Source organism: Syngnathus acus, chromosome 14, assembly GCF_901709675.1.
Source record: "Syngnathus acus chromosome 14, fSynAcu1.2, whole genome shotgun sequence".
NCBI lineage: Eukaryota > Metazoa > Chordata > Actinopteri > Syngnathiformes > Syngnathidae > Syngnathus > Syngnathus acus.
Window position 1 is genome coordinate 9530465 of NC_051099.1, and position 22502 is coordinate 9552966.

General features: G+C 46.9%; 1 protein-coding gene across 1 annotated transcript in view; it reads right to left on the reverse strand.

The window, feature by feature from the left end:
* The window catches only part of LOC119133899 (angiomotin-like), a 32442-nt gene extending 12396 nt beyond the window's left edge, over window positions 1–20046 (reverse strand). Inside the window, exons 1-3 of the mRNA XM_037270096.1 lie at window positions 19659–20046; window positions 12704–12936; window positions 12596–12640 (exon numbers count right to left, since the gene is read on the reverse strand). Of these exons, the coding sequence (XP_037125991.1) occupies window positions 12596–12640; window positions 12704–12936; window positions 19659–19762 (382 nt within the window). The 5' untranslated portion in view covers window positions 19763–20046. The remainder of the gene's footprint in view (window positions 1–12595; window positions 12641–12703; window positions 12937–19658) is intronic.
* Between the last annotated feature and the right edge of the window lie 2456 nt (window positions 20047–22502).

The following is a 22502-nucleotide window of genomic DNA, read 5'->3' on the forward strand; positions in this document are numbered from 1 at the left end:
ACTGTGTAGTTATCTATCTTAACTTCGCCCCCGTTCAATGCGTGTCTAATGTAGATATTTTGACTATGCATGATCCATTGCATGTATTGAATAGAATCGTGTGAGAAAGCTTTGTACTGACGCATGTAGTTGTCTGAAGGCGTAATGGCTAGTGTTTGAGGGGTTAGGAAATTAGTGCGAAAAACTTTCATGCACGCCGAGGCTATTGTGATGGCGTTGAAAGGGTCTGTTCCCGTGGCCTCAAAATACTCGCTCCTGAACTTCTCACATCCTTGCATTAGCAAATCAACATCATTCTCACAGTAGGCTATCGCTTGTTTAGCAAAATCGAACACACTGTTAGCTTCTTTGTCGTACCATTCATCAAACTTAGCACGTTGAGAGGGTGACATTCGTTCAACATCGTAGTACGTAGGGTCAGGGTGACATCCTACGTAGTTTAGATGTTCTAAAGAGCTGAATTTATGTGGGAAACAACCCTTTGATTTGTCTACAAGGCCCAAGGCCTTAGGCAACGCACTTAGCGGCATCGTTAAGAATGACAATGAGTCTATATAACGAGATTTTGTGTCTAAATCGACAAATGATAGAACCTTGCTCCCCTGCATCAGAATGTCAAGTTTGATACCTAATTCAAGCATTCTCTTTATCAAGATGTATGAATCAAAGCCTCTCGCGTTCTGTGCAACAAATGTCGTGTGTTTAAACCGGGGGTTTCGAAAAAATGTGAGGAATTTGTCAACACAGTCTGTACCAAACCATTGTTTCGCTAGTCTATTTGATTTACAGCAGATAAGAAAGGGTTTGTGTAAACCATCTGCATCTACATAGGTTTCAAAATCATAGTAGACTACATTTTTGCAAGGTGGTTCAGGTTTGATGGGCTGCATGTAGCACATGTGTGGGTTCAGTAAGGCATCATCACCTTGGTTTAAGATCTCATCACACACGGCGCACCTTTTAACAGGACAACGGTGTTTAACACCTGTACCATCAGCTTTCACATAATATTGGTGACCGCATTGCAAGCACTTTTTGTATGAGGCGCAGTTGCTCACACGATTCGTCGTTCGAAACTCTTTATGTTTGGCAAAGCACTCCTCATTACGACAGTTTTTGTTACAATCGGGGCAGATAACCTGTTTAAATCGGCGTTGTTTACAACGAGGATCGAGACAAATGTTACAATGCCCCTCACAGTAGTGGAATCGCCAATTTTCATGACCTTTGTAGCAGTGTCTGCAAAAATATGCATGCCCTACAAACGCTTCTATCGCTTTCACGCCATAATAATGATTCTCGAGGTGTAAGACAAATAAATTGTCTTCGTCTGTTTTAGGGTAGTGTGTGTCGAAGAAAGTCATGGGCCGGCTGTCTTCTTTTCGATACATTACAGTTATTTTCCGTCTGAGAACTTTTTCAAATTTATGCACGTCCCCCAGACTCACAGGTGTTTGACAATCCAAACCCACACTCTCATGTAAAAGTCGTGCTTGTCTTACGGCCTGTTTTGATGTTAGCGTGTCGTTTAGCAGATAGGTTAGTGAGAGAGCAAAGCATAGACTGTTATCCTTATTCCTAGGTATGTGCAAGTGTCGTTTTTTCCGCTTCAAAATTTCTTTGTTGGTACTGTTCACCAGTCGACGACGCATTCCGCCACGTAATGGGGTGACTATTTGGACAATAAGCTCTAAATTCTCATCAGCCAGAAGCTCTACATTTGATTGAGCTAGACGTTCAAGCAAAGCCGTTACATTATCTCTGACACTGTTTATGTCGCTCTTTTGTTGGTAAACATGGGCCCTACCATTTCCAGCCACTATCTCAATTTGAACCACGTCACCTGGCTGTGTTCGCACGTCAACCTCTCGCAAGACGTCATCTATTTTTTCTTCAATCTGGAGGTAAAAGGTTGCAAAATCATTGCTGTTTGTTTGTGATGGTATATTTAAATGACGCCTTACTTCAATATTGTTGAAATGCGGTCTATTAACTACAACAGCACCGCCACGCTGATCAGTTATTACAGAACTGTTGTTAGATTGGCGGGGTATGTCTTGAAACGCTGGTGCGCTGTCATCAATAACATCTATCTCGTGATCGATTATAACCGAGCAGTTATGTTGAAATGGCGGTGGCATGTTACCAGTTATTACAGAAGCATTGTCATGATGATGTTGCAATACAGTCGTTGGGTCAATCAGAGGCTGCGTATTTAGATTTTGGATCATGTTTAGCAGTTGAGCAGGAATATCAGGACTGCTACGCCCGCTGCTACCGTTAGCTTGGTTATTTAATTCTGCTATCATGTTTAGCAATTGTGACGGAATCAGTGTAGGACTTTGTCTACCGTCATTCTGACTTTGACTGTTTAGCTCGTTTACGACAACTTGTAAGTGGGCCTGAATATCAGGACTGTCTGTGTCTCTCCCCTCTAACATGGCATTGTTCACAATGTTGATCAGATCTGATATTTGGCTTGTAGAAGCACTGGTTGACGGCAAGTCTAGCTCAGGTGTATCACTTCTTTGGTCTGTTTCACAAGGTAACTGTAAATCTAATTCGCCAATGTTTATTAAGAAATCCGACTCTGCTGACGTAAGGTTAGCGTGCTCCATTGTATTTCTTTTTCTGAAAATCACAATAGAAACAACACAGTGTAGTAAAAAAAATCTGACCTATCTTGATTCGGCCAAATCTGTCAGAATACGTATTATCTTAAAACATTCTTGTAACCGATTCTTGTAAATACAATTACCACTGCACTTTATAGGGCGTCTTGTCTTGTGCTGATGACTCTCGCTTGTCGATTCAGACCCCTTGCTGTTTGAGTGATATGTCTTGTAGAAGGCTGCACGTCTGCTCTTCCTCGTTCTTCGAAACCGTCCGGTGTCACTACGCTTAACTGGAAGTAGATATTAAAAAAAAACCAGTTAAATCGTTATAATACCATCAAAAAAAAACATTCAAATGATAACATAGAAAAGATTACCTCTGACTTTGTTTATCGACTCTTGAGGAAGTTTAGCATCCTCGTAGACAGATAAAACCTCCGCTAATTCGTTGTCTGTGGATGCCCCCTCTTCCGTCTCTATGCTCTTGACAACCCCCTGTCGGCCGGAGGGGGGTATGATTTGGGTGCTATCACGTGACTCTGATGACCCTGCCGTCTTTGGTGCCTCAAAATGGCGTCCAGAGCTCTCCTTTAGAGTCGGGGCTTCAAAACCAGTTTGTATCAACGGGTCTTTTTGTCTAATGGCCGCGGCCACGAGATCTGTTACATACATAAAAAATAAAATCACCAACTAATAGCATTTATATTAACTAGCGTAAGTGAACGGTTGCCTTACCGTAGTCTGATTGCGTCAAATAAACACCACTGTAGTCGTCATCGAATACAATACTGCACTTCATGTGGCACAGAAAACGTGGAGTGGATTTCTCTCTACTTCGCCCCCTACCTAAACACAGCCCCACAGCCACAATCAAAATGGATCTCCTCAACATCCAAGCACTCACCCGTAAATCATCATTTATTCACGACCTCATCCTGGACAAAGGCTTAGACATAATGTGCCTGACTGAGACCTGGCAACCACCGGATGTCTATCAATCCCTCAATGAAGCCTGTCCCTCTGGTTATAAATATATAACTAAACCTCGCAGCACTGGCCGTGGCGGTGGCCTGGCTGTACTCCACTGTCTTGATCTAGAGCTGTCCCCCCCTCCCTCTACCTATCACAGTTTTACTTATTTACCACCCTCCTAAACCAAACTCCGCTTTCATTCCAGAACTACACGATCTACTCACTACCCTCTGTACGTACCTCCACTTCCGCTAATCTAACCATACTAGGTGATGTTAACATCCATGTCGACACGCCCCCCTGCCTCTGAGCTGTTGCAACATGGTTTTCGGAAAGATGGCGGACTACGGAAAGATGGCGGCGCACGCAGTTGCAGCGGCTCAGTGCTCTCCCGATCTACGCATTGTTTGTTTTTTGTTAGTGTTTGTACCCACTGTATGTCAATCATACACCACCTACAACCAGCAGGAGCTCCTCAGGATAGGTGTTTGCTGCGAGTTGAGTGTCGCAGCGGAGTTTCACCGCTCGAAAAACATACCGGAGGATATCATCAGGCGCCCCGGCTCCCCTTGGATCACCATCCCCGCTGGGAGGAAGCGAAGGCAGCGCAGAGAGAGAAAACAAAAACGAGGCTGCAGGGCCGGCGCGCTAACCAGGCTACGGAAGCAGCCGTTCAAACCACCGCTCCCTAGCCTGTTTCTTACCAACGCCAGGTCTCTTGCTAACAAAATGGATGAACTAAGGCTACAGATGTCTGCGAACCAGACCGTGAAGGACTGCTGCATGGTACTGATCACCGAAACCTGGCTTCATCCACTCATACCGGACTCTGCTATCGAGCTAGCAGGATACACCACACAGCGTCATGACAGGACTGAGAACTCCGGCAAGAGCAAGCTCTGTATGTACGTCAATAACAACTGGTGTACTAATATGGTGACTGTAGACAGTCACTGCTGCCCGGACCTGGAGTACGTGACTATTAAATGCAGGCCCTTTTACCTCCCTCGTGAATTTACCGTAGTCATGACGACTGTTGTTTACATACCTCCGGAGGCTAATGCTAAGCTAGCTATCGGACTATTACATGGCAGTATTAGCAGCCAGCTGAGCAGATATCCTGACGCAGTCCACATCATGGCAGGGGACTTTAATCATGTAGATTTGAAAGCAGCACTCCCTAGTTTCCATCAGCATGTTAAATGTGCCACTAGAGGAGTAAACACTCTGGACAAGGTCTACTCCAACATCAAGCTAGGCTACAGGGCAAAACAGCTACCTCACCTGGGCCAGTCTGACCATATGTCACTGCTATTAATCCCGGCATATACCACCATCAGGAAATCAGCTCCTATCATCACTAAAACTGTTAAAACCTGGCCTGATGACGCCTCTCAGCAGTTGCAGGACTGCTTCGACAGGACTAACTGGGACATCTTCGAACACCGGGACTTGAACGTGTTCACAGACAGTGTTCTGTGTTATATCAAGCACTGCACAGACACTGTCACAGTGGACAAACTTATACGGATATACCCCAACCAGAAGCCCTGGATGACCCGGGAGGTCCTTCGGCTGCTGGAGGAGAGGAACACCGCCCTGTCCCTCAGGTCTGAGGACGGGGCTCTCTACAGCACAGCCAGAGCCAACCTGAGGAGAGGCATCAGAGAGGCCCAGCTTGCCTACAAGAAGAGGATTGAGGATCACCTGGACAGCAAGGACAGCAAGCAGGTGTGGCAGGGAGTCCAGCATCTCACCAACTACAGAACCACCATCGGAGCTGCTGAAGGGGACGCCTCACTGGCAGAGGTCCTCAATACCTTCTTCGCCCGGTTCGAGTCCGAGCCACCTGAAGGGGCCACATCACATCCCACAGACCGCAGCAGCTTCACCCTCACAGTGAAGGAGCACGAGGTGAGGCGCACGCTGCGGACCATCAACCCGAGGAAGGCTGCGGGTCCTGACGGCGTCACTGGGCGTGTCCTGAAGGACTGCGCAGATCAGCTGGCTGGAGTCTTCACAAAGATTTTCAACCAGTCCCTTACTGAGTCCACCGTCCCATCCTGTTTAAAATCCTCCACTATAGTCCCCCTGCCCAAGAAACGCCACATCACCAGCCTCAATGACTACCGGCCAGTCGCACTCACCCCGGTGGTCATGAAGTGCTTTGAAAAGCTGGTACGGGGTCACATCACAGCACTCCTGTTCAGAGGTTTTGACCCCCACCAGTTTGCCTACAGGGCAAATAGATCCACAGAGGACGCAGTAGCTACAGCCCTCCACGCTGCACTGTCCCACCTGGAGCAGCCGGGGAGCTATGTGCGGATGCTCTTCGTGGACTTTAGCTCTGCTTTTAACACCATCCTCCCCCACAGACTGGTGGACATACTGGAGGGCCTGGGACTTCCACATAATACTTGCAGGTGGATTAAGAGCTTCCTGACGGGTCGCAGCCAGAGGGTGAAAGTGGGCCGTCATACATCCACACCTCTCAGTCTTGGAACCGGCTCCCCACAGGGCTGCGTACTGAGCCCACTGCTTTACACGCTCTACACACATGCATGCACCCCCGCCCACCGCAGCAACACCATCGTGAAATTTGCGGATGACACAACCGTGGTGGGGCTCATCTCAAAGGGGGATGAGTCTGCCTACAGGGACGAAGTGGTCCAGCTATCGGAGTGGTGCGGAGAGAACAATCTGCTCCTAAACACGGCTAAAACCCAAGAACTGGTCATTGATTTTAGGAGGAAAAATAAAACGGACATTCCACCACTCATCATCGACGGGGTCTGTGTGAAGAGGGTGTCCTCCTTCCGCTACCTGGGAGTCCACATCGAGGAGGACTTCACCTGGGGCGTGAACACCTCTGAGCTGCTTAAAAAGGCCCAACAGAGACTCTACTTTTTAAGGGTGCTGAGGAGGCACAGCATTACACGGAGACTGCTGGTGTCCTTCTATCGCTGCTCCATAGAAAGCACTTTAACGTACTGTATATGTGTTTGGTACTCCAGCTGCACTGCTGCTCAGAGGAAAAAGCTCCAAGGGGTCATCAACACAGCACAGAAGATCATTGGCTGCCCTCTCCCCACTGGAAGACCTACACAGAACCCGCTGTCTCAAAAAAACACAGAACGTTCTGAAGGACACTTCCCACCCTGGCCACTCCCTTTTCGAACTGTTGCCATCAGGCAGACGCTACAGATTAATTAGGTCGAGGACTAGCAGATTCGCCAACAGTTTTTAACCTACAGCGGTAGTCACATTGAATGCAGCTAAACGTAAATGATTATGTCTGTGTATGTTCTTCTGTGGGTTTTTATCTTGTTTTTTTTATATTTTTATTCTATTTATTCTATATATTTTTTATCGCATGCGCGGATCGGTTGGCACTTTTTAAATTTCGTTGTACAGGTGACAATGACAATAAAGATCTATTCTATTCTATTCTATTCTATTGGACTGTTTACACCTCACTCAACATGTAAATGTCCCCACTCATGACAAACCTTGACCTTATCATCTCCTCATTGGCCATAAGCAACCTATTTGCTATCGTGATGGATGTGGTATCGAGGGAAGTGAGGGGTGGACTACCATGGGAGCTGCTCTACGCGGATGACCTGGTATTGATGGCTCACAGCCGAGAAGACCTAGCTAGGAAGCTAGCGGCCTGGAAGACATGCCTGGAAGTGAAAGGAATGAAGGTGAATGCGGCAAAATCAAAGGTCATGGTCGGTGGTGCTGGCCTGGGAGTGATATCGCAGTCAGGAGCATGGCCATGTGGAGTTTGCGGGAAGGGAGTGCAAGCTAACTCTATCCGGTGCAAGGGTTGCCAGAGATGGGTGCACCGAAGATGCAGCGGAGTAAAAGGCAGCCTACTAGCTGCAAGTGAGACCTTCCAATGCAAGCGGTGTAGGGGAGAAGTCGCCCAAGCAGACCCAGCTGAGCAAGAGGGGCTCGTGGTAGATGGGGAGATGTACGAGGTGGTGGACAGCTTCTGCTACCTTGGAGACATGCTTAACGCTGATGGGGGGGTGGACCTAGCAGTGACCACAAGGGTGAGAAGCGGGTGGAAGAAATTCAGGGAACTCATGCCCTTCTTAACATCTAAGGCCCCATCCCTGAAGATGAGAGGCCAAGTGTACTCAGCCTGTGTCAGAAGTAGTATGACGTACGGAAGTGAGGCATGGGCCCTGAAAACAGAACATGAAGACAAACTAAACAGAGCAGAAATGAGGATGATCAGATGGATGTGTGGTGTGTCAATGAGGGAGGAAAAGACCAGTGCAGAGCTGAGACAGAAGATCGGAGTGGAGTCCATAGTGGATGTGGTGAGGAGAGGCAGACTGCGATGGTACGGACATGTAGTGAGGAAGGACGAGAACGACTGGGTGAAGAAAGTTATGTCGTATAACGTAGAGGGAACAAGACCCAGTGGCCGACCTAAAAAGACCTGGCAGATGACCGTGGCAGCCGACATGAAGGCACTCGGCATCAACCACGAGATGGCCATGGACCGTTCCCGGTGGAAGACGGCCACATCGAGAACCCAGTCCAACCCAGCGGCGCCTGGAAAGCGGACTTTAAAACGATGATGATGATTGGCCATAAGCAACCTACAAGTTCACGAGGTCGGTGTGTCTGACCACAAACTTATTCAAATGGAACTGCCTTTCCCACGCCCCCACTCCAAACCCAAGCGGCAAATCTCATTCAGAAATTTCAAAAACATCAACCAAGACACTATAGCACAGGACCTCCAGCTTCTCTCCTCCTCCTCTGCAACCTTTCCATCAGTCAGCAAGGCAGTGGACCATTACAATAACTCTTTGGCCAAACTTCTAGGTATCCACGCCCCCCAAAAAACCAAAACAGTCACTTTTTCACGCTCAGCCCCCTGGTACACCAGTGAGCTGCGTCTGATGAAGTCAACTGGACGCATCCTGGAGCGTCGTCTCAAAGCCTCAGGACTGACCGTGCACAAACAGGCCTACAAAGAACATCAGAAGGCCTACTCAAAAGCCCTAGGGACTGCACGTGCCCAGTTCTACTCCAATATCATAAACAATACCCCTGTAAATTCAAAACAGCCCCTCCTCCTCCACAAGAGCAGCCCCTGTGCCTCTCTGCTGATAGCGTGAGGAGGGCGCTTGCCGCTATCACCACTCGTAAGGCGGCGGGCCCTGACAACATCCCGGGTCGAGCGCTGAAGGACTGCGCTGGGGAGCTGACGGGTGTCTTCACGGACATCTTCAACATTTTCCTGCAGCAAGCCGTCGTCCCTTCGTGTTTCAAGGCTGCCACCATCGTACCTGTGCCGAAGAAATCTGCCCCGTCCTGCTTCAATGACTACCGCCCCGTGGCACTGACGCCCATCATCATGAAGTGCTTTGAGCGGCTTGTCATGGAGCACATCAGATCCATTCTACCCCCCACCATAGACCCCTTCCAGTTTGCGTACCGAGCCAAACGGTCCTCTGAGGATGCCATCTGCTCGGCCCTCACCCACCTGGAGAGTAGGGACTCGTAAGTGAGATTGCTGTTTGTGGACTTCAGTTCTGCCTTCAACACCATTGTGCCACAACGACTCATCTGCAAACTCGCCAAGCTGGGCCTCAGTACCTACCTCTGCAACTGGCTACTATACTTCCTCAGTCAGAGACCTCAGGTGGTACGTGTTGGCGACAAGATCTCCGCCAGCATCACGCTGAGCACGGGGGCCCCCCAAGGCTGCGTGCTCAGTCCGCTGCTCTTCAGCCTGCTGACGCATGACTGCGCTGCAACCTACAGCGCCAACCGCATGGTGAAATTTGCTGACGACACGACTCTGGTGGGTCTCATCACCAAGGGCGACGAGACTCAATACAGGTTGGAGGTTGACCTTCTGACCACGTGGTGCAAGGACAACAACCTCCTGCTGAACGTCAACAAGACCAAGGAGATTGTTGTTGACCGGAAGGGTCACACCCGACACCTGCCGCTGACCATCGACGGTGCTGTGGTGGAGAGAGTGAGCAGCACCAGGTTCCTGGGGGTGCACATCAGTGAGGATCTCTCCTGGTCCACCAACACCGCATCACTGGTGAAGAAGTTAAAGTTAAAGTTAAGTTAAAGTCCCAATGATCGTCACTCACACATCTGGGTGTGGTGAAATTTGTCCTCTGCATTTAACCCATCCCCGTGTGATTTTAATCCATCCCCTGGGGGAGAGGGGAGCAGTGAGCAGCAGCGGTGCCGCGCTCGGGAATCAGTTGGTGATCTAACCCCCCAATTCCAACCCTTAATGCTGAGTGCCAAGCAGGGAGGCAATGGGTCCCATTTTTATAGTCTTTGGTATGACCCGGCCGGGGTTTGAACCCACAACCTTCCAGTCTCAGGGCGGACACTCTAGGCCACTGAGCTGGCCCAGCGCCGCCTGTACTTCCTGCGGAAACTCAGGCGAGCGTGTGCTCCTCCGGCCGTCATGACTACATTTTACCGTGGCACCATTGAGAGCGTCCTCTCCAGTTGTATTGCTGTTTGGGGTCGTAGCTGCACTGACTACAACATGAAGGCCCTCCAGCGCATAGTGAACACGGCTGGTAAGATTATTGGTGCTTCACTCCCCTCCTTGAAGGACATTTACACCTCCCATCTCACCCGCAAGGCGACCACGATTGTGAGTGATGTGAGTCACCCCGCTCATTCTTTGTTCGATCTTCTGCCCTCTGGGAAGAGGTACAGGAGCCTGCGCTCCCGCACCACCAGACTCACCAACAGCTTCGTACTCCAGGCTGTTAGGATTCTGAACTCTCTCCCCCCTTTTGCGTAGCGTCCTGTACTTTTGCGCCATATTCTGACTGTCTGCTGTATGCACGCTTGCTCCGTTTTGCTCCTCTTATTTATTTATTTATTGTGTTATTTGTTTATTTATTATTTATTCATCACTCTTATTCATTGTTTGTGCCTTCTTGTTTTTATTTTGTGTTGTTTGCTTGTATGTATGTCGTGTACTATGTCTTGTCACCGTGGGATAGTGGAAACGTAATTTCGATTTCTTTGTGTGTCTTGGCATGTGAAGAGGTTGACAATAAAGCAGACTTTGACTTTTGACTTTCAACCATCAACCACTTTCTCAAACCCCAACCCACCACTCCAACAGAATCCTCAGAGGTAGTGTGCAATAACTTTATGACCTTCTTTACTGCTAAGGTTGACAACATCTGCACCCAGCTCCTCTCCTCTTTTGGCCCCACCACTTCACCTCCTCCCCCCTTCCTTCCACCCGGGACAGTCCAGCCTCTCCGCTGCTCCTCCCCTATCTTGCAGTCGGAGGTAGAGGACATCATCAAAATGATGAAACCCTCCACATGTGCCCTGGACCCTTTCCCCACAGCCCTCATTAAACAACAAACCTCAGCCATCAGTCCCCTAATAACCAATGTCATCAACCTCTCACTCCAGTCTGGCTCTGTACCCCCTGCATTGAAGACTGCCATCATTACCCCCCTGCTCAAAAAACCCTCACTTCACCCGGACAACCTTGCCAACTACAGACCGATATCTAACCTCCCGTTCCTCTCCAAGGTTCTGGAAAAAGTGGTAGCTGCCCAACTTCACACTCATCTCACCCGCAATAACATCGCTGAGAAATTTCAATCCGGTTTTCGCTCTGGCCACAGCACTGAAACAGCACTTGTTAGGGTCACCAACGACCTTCTCATGGCTGCCGATGCCGGCTCCCCGTCACTCCTCATTCTGTTGGATCTGTCCGCTGCATTTGACAGTCCACCACAATATCCTCCTTAACCAACTTCACTCCACTGGATTCTCTGGCACTGCTCTAACCTGGCTTCAGTCCTACCTCTCAAACCGAACCGAGTACGTTTCCCTGGGAGGGAAAAAATCCGACACTCACACTGTCACCTCCGGTGTCCCCCAGGGATCTGTACTCGGTCCTACCCTCTTCACTCTCTACATGCTACCCCTCGGCAATATAATCAGGAAGTTCGGCATCTCATATCATTGTTATGCGGACGACACCCAGCTATACCTCAAACTCGACCCCCCGCCCTCCATAACCCAGCCTCCTCCATCTCCCTCATCCATCCTCTCCCTGTGTCTGGAGGAGATAAAGGCGTGGATGAATCTCAGCTTCCTGCAGTGACAAAACCCAAGCCATGTTAATTGGCACTCCCCATCAGATCCATACCTGCCCAATAACAAGCATCTCATTCGCCGGTCTCACTATTACCCTCTCAGCCACTGTCACCAACCTGGGTGTGAAACTGGACCCTCAACTCAACCTAGAGTCACACATAAAACACATCTGCAAAACCTCCTTCTTCCACCTCAGGAATATTTCCAAACTCCGCCCCACACTTACCCTGACGGATGCTGAGAAACTTGTCCACGCCTTTATCTCCTCAAGGCTAGACTATTGTAACGCACTCCTCATCGGGATCCCTAGCAAGAGCCTCCAGAGGTTTCAGTACATCCAAAACAGCGCTGCTAGGATCCTGATGAGGGTGCGGAAAAGCTACCACATCACACCCATCCTCCGTTCTCTGCACTGGCTCCCCATCAAATTCCGAATTGATTATAAGATCGCCCTCCTCACTCACCATTGTATCCTCGGACATGCTCCCCCATACCTCAAAGAACTCCTTGCCCCAAAACCTGCCACCCGAAGCCTCCGCTCATCTAATTCACACCTTCTCCACGTCCCGAAAACCAAGCTGCGCACCATGGGCGACCGGGCCTTCTACCATACAGCCCCTACACTGTGGAACTCCCTCCCCGACCACCTAAGAGCACCCCAATCCACTGACTCTTTCAAAACCGGACTTAAAACTCACCTCTTTACCTTAGCATTTCCGTAATTTCTCTCATATCCTGGTTGTCGTCCAGTTGTTTTATACTTGTCCTTGTTTTGTTTTCTTGTTTTTATTTGCCATGTAGCACTTTGAGATTCCTCCGAATATAAAGTGCGTTATAAATATAATTTATTATTATTATTATTACCGGGGAGGGAGATAATGTGATGCGAAATTCTGGACCGAGTAGAACTCCTGAAGGAGAAAAACAATTTAGTTTGCAGAGTTAAGAGCTCCAAAAGGTTTTCAGACTCTTACCTAGGCTCCCTTTCCAGCTGCTATCTTTGCATTCTTCAATGATGGCTGAGCTACTGAGTACAGTGCAATGAGAAAGCAGTCCTGAACTTCCAGGGCAAGTATTAGACATCAGTGACTTGGAGGGCCTCATTGTACACGGCGCATCTGGCTTGATTGTCTCCTTCTTGGAGCGCTGGTGGAGTACCTTGATCATAGCATCCTTCTCTATGATCTGGGCATGGAGATTCTTGATCCTATGACAGAAAATAAAGGATAGACCTGTCCAAACTCCGGCCTGGGGCTAATAATGCAGCCTGTGTTTAAATTCCCACCAGCCTGCAGCCTCTGGCATACAATCAATAATGTGTGGGTAGTCAGCACTATTGACACAGGAGAAAATATACATGTACAAAAAATAATTTACACTTCACCAGAAGATAGCAGCAGACCTGTTGCCATGGTCTCGAGTGCTTTTGGATATACACTTTGAGCGCACTACTCTGTAGACTTAAACTTACTTTCTGAGGGGTAGGAAGACATATATGGTGCCCCCCCCTGACATTTTTTTCATCCCTTTTATGTTTATAAGGAGAAATGTTATTTTCAGGGAATAATGGACTTTTATTACAATATCAATTACCGTTTTTTTCCGTGTATAATGCGCCCCCATGTATAATACGCACCCTAAAAATGGCATGTTGATGCTGGAAAAAAGCCTGTACCCATGTATAATACGCACCCAATTTTTTTTTTTTTTTTTTTTTTAAGTCCCAATGATCGTCACACACGCAGGGAGGCAATGGGTCCCATTTTTATAGTCTTTGGTATGGTCTTAACTAGGCTGGATGTATTTTTTTTTTGTTGGCGTTGATTTCTCCGACTGCCCGTAAAGGCACCACCGCGATCAGATGAAAAGAGAGGAAAGTGACGTGCGGACATGTGAAAAAGGCGGCTCTGTATGGGAGAGACGTTGAAGAGGAATAAAAACACCCTTGGAAACCAAAACTTGCCCCTCGTCGTGACTCGGAGCCGCAACAAATGTTTCGGATTTGTGTAGGGTACATTGTGACAGCAAACGAGCAGGTGATCGAGCAAGCGTCTGATACGAGAGCATTGCGTTCGTATGGAGCGTGTTTGAAGTGAACAGCAGAGACGAAAGGAACATGGCAAAGTGTTGTGAAATAAAATATTACCTGTAATACGCATTTTGTTATTTGCTGATTGTATTAAACTATCACATTCATTGTCAGTCAAGAAGAGAAGAGGACTATTATCCCTTCTTTGACGAAATGACCAGAGCACAGTACAAACACACTATTGTCGGTCAGTCCTGTTGTTGGTTTTGTTGTACCATGATTTTCTTAAAAAAAAAAAAAAAAAAAAAAAAAAAAAAAGAATTTAAAAAAAAAAAAATTAAAAAAAATTTGTACCCATGTATAATGCGCACCCCAGATTTTAGGACAATAAATTAGTTAAATTTTGCGCATTATACACGGAAAAAAACGGTAATCATTCTTTAACTGATTTATATTTCTAAATAAATGCTTTTAGGACACACTTACATGCAATTTTAAATATTCTCAGGATACATTTGTGGCCTTTTTTGTCTCTTGAATGGCTTTCAAAAGTGCTGGCTCTTAATGGACACAAAAGCACATCCATCTAATCCAGGGGTGGGCAAACGTTTTGACTCGCGGGCCGAACTGGGTTCTAAATTTGGACCGGAGGGCCGAACCAGGAGCAGATGGACGTAGTGTTTGTGTGAAGTAATATAAGCGACCTGTAAAGGTCATTGCATAAAAGATTTTGGCCTTTAGTAGGTAGTAAAGCATGGATATTCCAAACAAGTTTTTTGAAAACAAATGCATTTATTAACAGCATTAAAAAAAATAAAATCACTAAAAAACTGCTATCAGTGATTCTCATAAAATACGACACTATTATTATGAATAACAGTCTCCATCACTTCAGTGCCTGCAGGTCAGATTAATGAAAAATGTTTATCTTATGAGATCACATCAAACAGCAAACATTCTGACCAAATATATCATCTTGAAGAATCGGTGAAAGCATACATCCAAATAAAGTAATCAAAACGGCAACACCGTGAGTGGTATCTGAACATCAGAGCAGAGTTTTAACTCACAAACACCTGGTAACAGAGGTGAGGAAACGGGAAACACTTCCTTAAAGTAAGCCTTAAGAACTTTACAGGTTAAGATTACCGTAATTTTCGGACTATAAGTCGCACCGGAGTATAAGTCGCACCAGCCATAAAATGCCCAAAAAAGTGAAAAAAAACCATATATATGTATATAAGTCGCTCCTGAGTATAAGTCGCCCCCCCACCCAAACTATGAAAAAAAACCGCGACTTATAGTCCGGAAATTACGGTAGTCGCAAACAGGTGGTGCATCAATGTCCTTGAGCATCCTGCATTGTTTGAAAATGAGAATGGTCGCTAGTTTCAATCCCTGCTATGTGTACAAATCATATTCAAAATGCATTTTTTTACAACAAACTTGAGAGCCTCCCCTTCATTTTCAGTGGGAACAGTGTTGTTGGTCTCCCTTTTTTGCTAGTGCATCATAGTCTGGAGTAAAATTTGTTGTGGCAATTCTTAGGAGAGATCCGTTTACCTCAATCTGTGACGGGTTGATGTGGCTGAACGTCACGTCGCGTACGTCGAGCCAAATTGGCCACTCTTAACATTCGGCACTCACTTCTTTTCTTCGGGCCACTCATTTTAATGGAAGGATTCCAGGGGAAGGTTTGTGGGTGGCTTTAGCGTAAAACTGTATCTGAAAGCTCAGCGAGCGAATTACAAGAATGCTGTCGTCACAGCCCACGCTCTAAATTCGGGACTGATACAAATAGAGCGCGAGTGCGCCATGTCCGTACTACTGAGTACGTACGTACACGCACTTGTGAGTGTGCACCGAGCTTTCTGACACGGCTTCCGGTAGTAAATGCGCAGGCGAGCGGTTCCCCATCTACTGGGGAAACGCAGTCATTGCAGGCAAAATGACAAAAAAAAAAGTTTAATAATACAATTAATTCAGGGTTGGCGGGCCGGATTAAACGGTCCCGTGGGCCGGATGTGGCCCGCGGGCCGTAGTTTGCCCACCCCTGATCTAATCCAATGACAGAACATTAATGCTCAATAAAAAACAGCAAAGATCCAAAGTTGTGTGCTCAAGGGACTATGCAGGTGAGAAGGCGAACTTCCAAATAAACCTTAGTGTGCCAAAAACTACATCAGGGGTGTCAATCGTACGGGCTGCGGGCCGAAATCAGCCTGTCAGGGGGTTTAGTCCGCCCCGCGGGATAAATCTACATCAATTAAAAAAAATAAAATGAAAGATTTATTTGTCCACTTGGGACGCTATCTTTTTGTCAAACCAGAATACCTGATGCAATACTGCACGTTACGAGTGACGAGTATGTGAGCCAGGACATTGGAAGGAGTACCGTATTTTCCGCAATATAAGGCGCACCGGATTATAAAGCGCACCTTCAATGAATGGCCCATTTTAAAACTTTGTCCATATATAAGGCGCACCGGATTATAAAGCGCATAGAATAAATAACTCAACGTTGCTCAAACGTTAATGCAATCACGATATAGTAACACTCGAAATAGTGAAAACAATAACAATATATCAATAACTCAACGTTGCTCAAACGTTAATATCACACAACACACAAAATAAACATGTAAAGTTTACATTCATAAATTAGTCCTCATCCACGAATCTATATTGGTCCATATATAAAGCGCACCGGATTATAAGGCGCACTGTCAGCTTTGAGAAAATTTGAGGTTTTTAGGTGCGCCTTATAATACAAACTAAATACGGTATGTGGAAGCATACACTAATTTATTAGACTGACTTTTTCTGTGTCTTCTTGGGGGTATTTTTAGCAAGTGTAGAAAATGAGAACAGGTTCCCCCCTCCCCAAGCAAAATTAGGAAATCAAGAATAAGGTAACATTAATTTTTTGTTATGAAGGTTTGAAAAAGCAAAAATAAAACTGTTTCTACTTCCAATATTTTTGTTGGAACGTTTTTGCATGTCTGGACCCTGGTCTATAAGGTTGGTCGAGATAGTGGACCTCTTGCCAATTTATTTGGGGACCCCTGGTCTAGAGCATGTGGATTAAGAGTGGACTCTACTAAGAGTACTATTTCATTGCTTATCAGACAACTGGGTCCCTAGATCGCATTCCGATTTTTTATGAATACGCAAAATGGAGTAGTCACGGAAGTCACATGTGAACAATAATATCCTGTCTTTAGTCTTCTTATTGACCCTTGAGGGGAATCCAAACAAATGGAAGGAGGACAAATAGACAAATTAGCAACTTTTTTTTTTGCGAGGAAAACCTCTAACCTGCAAATAGCGAAAACATGTCTTTTTGGTCAGCTTATAGGTTTTGGATAACTTGTTCAAAGCTAGCAAAGGTATCATCAATATATAGATCTGAATACTATAATACCCTTATCATACAAGGTTTTAAAGCCATTGTCTACTAATGATGGCTGAAAAAGGTGATATGGTGTGGTAATATATGGATGGTATAATTGGGGAATAGATAGAAACACTTTGAATACCCAAACATTTTTTAAATTGGTTCACAATATGTAAGGAATGAGTTACAACCACAGTAGAACTCCTGATCGCGATGCTAATTCGTTTCAGAGGAAGCGTCGAGAAGCGAATCCGTCGCGTTCCAAAGCAGTTTGTCTAATTTTGTCTAAAACAGTACATATAACCACAAAAAAAAGACAAACATACTGGAAAGCACAGCCTTACACTGTTCGTGTACAGCGCTTGACATGTCAGACATTCAAAAGACAAATAATGAGCTCGAAATAAATGAAACATGACAAAATAACACTATTTAAATGAAAAATGTATGCACTTACCCAAGGTAGAAGAGCCAAAGTCCCGAAAATAATGTCACAAAAGCAAATTAATGTGAACGAAAAGCATGGCTATTGTTAACAAATACAGTGTGATGCATGTAAACGCACACAGGCACCTGTACCTACCGTGTCATTGCGCATGAGCAAAAGTTGTGCTGGTGTGTTGTATTTTGTGGGTATGTAAACGCACACAGGCACCTGTACCTACCGTGTCATTGCGCATGAGCAAAAGTTGTGCTGGTGTGTTGTATTTTGTGGGTATGTTCATTCCTGAAAAGGCCTCGCATTAAAGCTTGCTCTTAAAAAGATCCGTTGTCCAGCCTCTTAAATATAACATACAGTAGCTTTCTTTTTACATGGTTGTTATTGCGTGAACTCAACTCTTCATCTTGAACCCCCTTGATTGTGGTCTCGCCGGTGCAGCTTTATGGCTATTATTTACAAATACGTACAGTAGCTTTCATTTTACACGGCTGTTATCGCGTGAATCATGCTGAGAGTTGAGTTCTTGTTGAGAGTTGAGTTCTTGTAGCCTTGCAGGGGCAGCTTTCCGGAAGCGGGCCACGCACGACTGCAGCCGGGTGTCACAATGGTTTAACACCTACCACACACAACAATGCCAACTAACGTCGGTTTTCGAAGCGTTGTCCGAGAACCGAGGCAAAGCTTTCCTGACATTTGCGTCAAACTCCGAATGCCAACATTGTCTTTGATTGTGCCATTCATGGTAGAGGATGGAAGGAAGTGAATGTGGACTATTAGTGAACGTTTCAGTCTGGAGCCAAGCAGGGATCTTATTGTCTCTAATTTGTAACCACAGGAAAAGTTTGCAGGTGATGTAGAGCAGAAGCTCTGCGTACAGAGAGACTGTATGTGTTCAACTACCACTTACGATACCTTGTATGATATTACTGCTTCTGAGAGTAACAGAAACCTGTCGAGGAGGAGGGGGAAGAATGTTATTTTTCAGCGCTTCCGTATACACCACTAAAAGAAGGGGGGAACGTTATCTTAAAATTTATTGTAAAAATCAGTCGGAAACCCATCCCGGCCGGCTGGGGGCTTTACCACTTTGAAGGGCCATTATAGCATTATTAATTCAGATTTTCTTCCAGTCTCATTTTAAAATCTGTCTCACGCCTGTGCCACACACCTTCCACACTACTTCCAGCCGGTGACCTTCCACTCAGTCACAGCCACGCCCCTCCCATCAAGACAATCACCTGCACCTGTCATGACCAATTAGCAAGTCCCTATTTAAACACATTCAGTCGGCTACCCCTGCCTTGTGCCTCGTTCCTTGCCTTGTGCCTTGCTCTATTCCTAGTTGCCGACCCGATTTGCCGTATATTGACCGACTATGCCTGCTCGCCACCTGCCCCAATCAACTGCCCGTTACCGACTTTGCCCGTTCGCTGCCTGCCCTGACTAACTGCCCGATCACGATCACGTCCTCGACCAGTCCCTCGAACCACGCCGTGCCAAAATCTCCACCACCTCATTCCCCAGATACATTGAATAAACACAGTGTTTGCACTTGGCCGCTCGCTTTTGACAAAAGTCAGAATCAATTTCCAGAATATTCATATCAGGAAAAAAAAGGTAAAATCAGTCACAGCCAGCTATGGAGTCTGAAGTATACAATTTCGAATAAAACTAAATAAAGCAATTATTGATAATCTGATGAGCTGTCAAGGAGTCATCCGGTAACATAATTTGTGATATATTACAAAATGACGCTTTTTGACAAAGTTGATGGGCTAATAATTCGGATGAATTACCCCCCTCTTCATAAAATCTGCAATGGGATTTTAGGACAAGCCTCTCTGCCTGAGTACTGGTCAAGAGGTCAGTCACTAGCTCAATAAATCAGGGGTTGGGGAGTTGGCTATAAGTTTATCCAGATCTTAATACCTGACATATAATTTTTCAAATTACTCACCATTCGTTTTCCTGATTTGGGCTGACCAAGAATTGGTCATTAAATAGAGTGGCTTTATCCTCATTCATTACTAAAAAAAATGAAGGCATCTTGAAATATGTTACCTGCTTTCCATGTCCAAACATTGGCGATTAGCCATTAGAATATCTTTTTGAATGTGGGCTTCCACTGATGTGTCATAGCTGCTGCTGCGAGAATGGCTTAACATTGTGACAAAGGTGTCCCTAAAAAAGACAACTGTAGTGAGAAGGGTGAAACAAAAACATTCTGTGTTGAGACTGCTGTAACCAGTGAGTATACATTTAGAAAATATGTTGTAGCATTCACACACAACTGATGTATACCTGTAGTAAATGATTTTGGCATGAAATATTGTTAAAGTTCGAAAAGAATGGGTATGAACCAACTTAATTCCTGTAACCCAATTTGAGCACTAAAGGTTGTATCCTGGTAATTTCCACTCACTGATTGTCTTCTGGCGGCTCGGTGGAGCCCTGGTTAGCACGTCCGCCCCACAGTTAGGAGGGTGCCGGTTCGATTCCACCTTCGACCCTCCCTGTGTGGAGTTTGCACGTTCTCCCCGTGCCCGCCTGGGTTTTCTCCGGGCACTCCGGTTTCCTCCCACATCCCAAAAACATGCTTGGTCGGCCAATTGTGCACTCCAAATTGCCCATAGGTGTGAGTGCGAGTACGGACGGTTGTAAAAATAAAAAATAGCTGGTCTTGCATCGCACATAGTCATGAGTGCCTGCCTGTTTTTTTACAACAAGCTGTTGAAGTGTCCGGCCACTGTAGGCACGGGAGAAGTTCTGACACTCGTGGGCTAATGCGGGCCATAGCAAAAGAACACATAGTAACACATGTAAAGTGATAGCTCCTGACATCCCAAAAAACAAAACCCAACCCTAAGCCACGAGTCAATTCCAATCCGACAAGTCAGTCACCGGAGGAAAACGTTTCCCAAGCACCGTCGTCAGGTGGGACCACTCAAGCTGCGTTTCTCGACAGGACCAAGTCCGACAACCCTTCCGATCAGTAGGTCCGACAGAGTGCACGGCACGAACTGCCAGGACGAGAGTAGGCATTGGAGTCGGCAACGGAAGCCCACGAGAAGGCGGAACCCGGGACCGCCGGGCACGAACCGACGAAGCCGGGAACTCATTACCGGAGAGGGAAGGAAACCAGACAGAACTCATACAGATCCCAGCTGGACGGGTCCGTCGAGTTTTGGCAGGTCAGAATGCCACGAGATGCCCCCCCCCCCCCCACAGTGCGTGAGGGTAGTCAGCCCCAGCTCCATGGGTTCAGGCCCTTTCTGCTGGGAGGGAAAAGTGACTGATACGGGCTGGCTGGCTACAAAAGGGGCCCAGTCACGGGTGGGCGGCAGGTGGAGCGGAGCGGCAGGGAGTCTCAATGATGCCCAAGGCATCGAGCTGGCGTCACGGTGGCGGAGAGAAAGAGTCAACTTTGTGTCCTTCTCACACCATCTTGACCGGATCGGCCGATCCACCCATGTGGCCAGGTCCATGGCGTCCTCGAGGGTTTGGGGGCATTCATAGGACACCATCTCATCCTTAACCTACTCAGCTAGCCCGTGAAGAAACATCCCCATCAAGGACGCGTGGTTCCAGCTGGTCCGCCCGGCCACTGTCTGGAACTTGATCACATAGTCGGCCACGGGCTGGTTGCCTTGGTGGAGCTCCAACAGTTCCTCCGCCGCTGAGGCCAAGTCAAAGACACGAAGCAGCTCATAGGCGATTGCCAGTCATATTGACGTCATGATGGCGCCGCGGATGGCCACCACGGTGAGTCGCTCTCTGTTTCTTTGTCTTATTTTGTGTGTTTTCTGTGTCCTCTGCTGTCCATCCCGGATCACTTTTACCAGAGAAGCGCTGTTAAACATCGGACAGTCTTCTTCTGGTATTTTTTCTCCTTTTCTCTCTGATTCAGACTGTTTGTCGGAGATTTTAGCCGGAGCGGCGGTGCTATACAAGCTAGCACGACGACGACGAGGCGGAGAATGAGCCAGAGCCCTCGTAAAGCTGAGGCAGAGAGGGTTCCGTTCTGCCCTACCATCAATTCATCTGGCGAATGTCCGCTCTCTGGCGAACAAGATGGACGAACTGCTGCTCCTCATTTCAAGGAACACGGACTTCAGAAGATCCGCCGCGCTGTTTTGTTGAAACGTGGCTTAGCGGACGCAGCCCCCACCACGCCGTGGAGTTAGCTGGGTTTCGGCTAATGCGTGCAGATCGCAGCGCGGAGCTCTCCGGAAAATCAAAGGGAGGTGGTCTCTGTTTCTATATTAATGAACGTTGGTGTACTGATGTCACGGTGTTGAAAGAGTTTTGCAGGCCTCTTCTAGAAACACTTTTCATAAACTGCCGGCCGTTCTATTCACCACAGGAGTTCTCCTCGATCGTCATGGTGGCTGTTTACATTCCACCACACGCACATGCGAGTGAAGCCACGCAGATGCTGGCTGACCAGGTGACAGACATGGAGAAACTTCTACCAAATTTACAAATCATTGTTCTGGGTGATCTTAACAGGGCGAACCTCGCACACGAACTCCCCAGATACAGACAACACATAATGTGTCCCACCAGAGGAGCATAGACACTGGACCACTGCTACACCGTAATTAAATATGCATACCACTCTGTGGCTCGTGCAGCTTTAGGACTCTCGGACCACTGTCTAGTTCATCTGATCCCGGCCTACAGGCAGAAACTAAAAACGTCTAAGCCTGTGGTGAGGACTGTGAGGAAGTGGACAGTGGAGTCAAGGCAGGACCTCCAAGCCTACTTTGACTGCACCGATTGGGGAGTTTTTGAAGCTGCAACTTCAGACCTGCATGAACTCACCGACACTGTCACATCATACATCAGTTTTTGTGAGGATCTGTGTGTGCAGACTAAGACCTTCTGCACGTACAACATCGACAA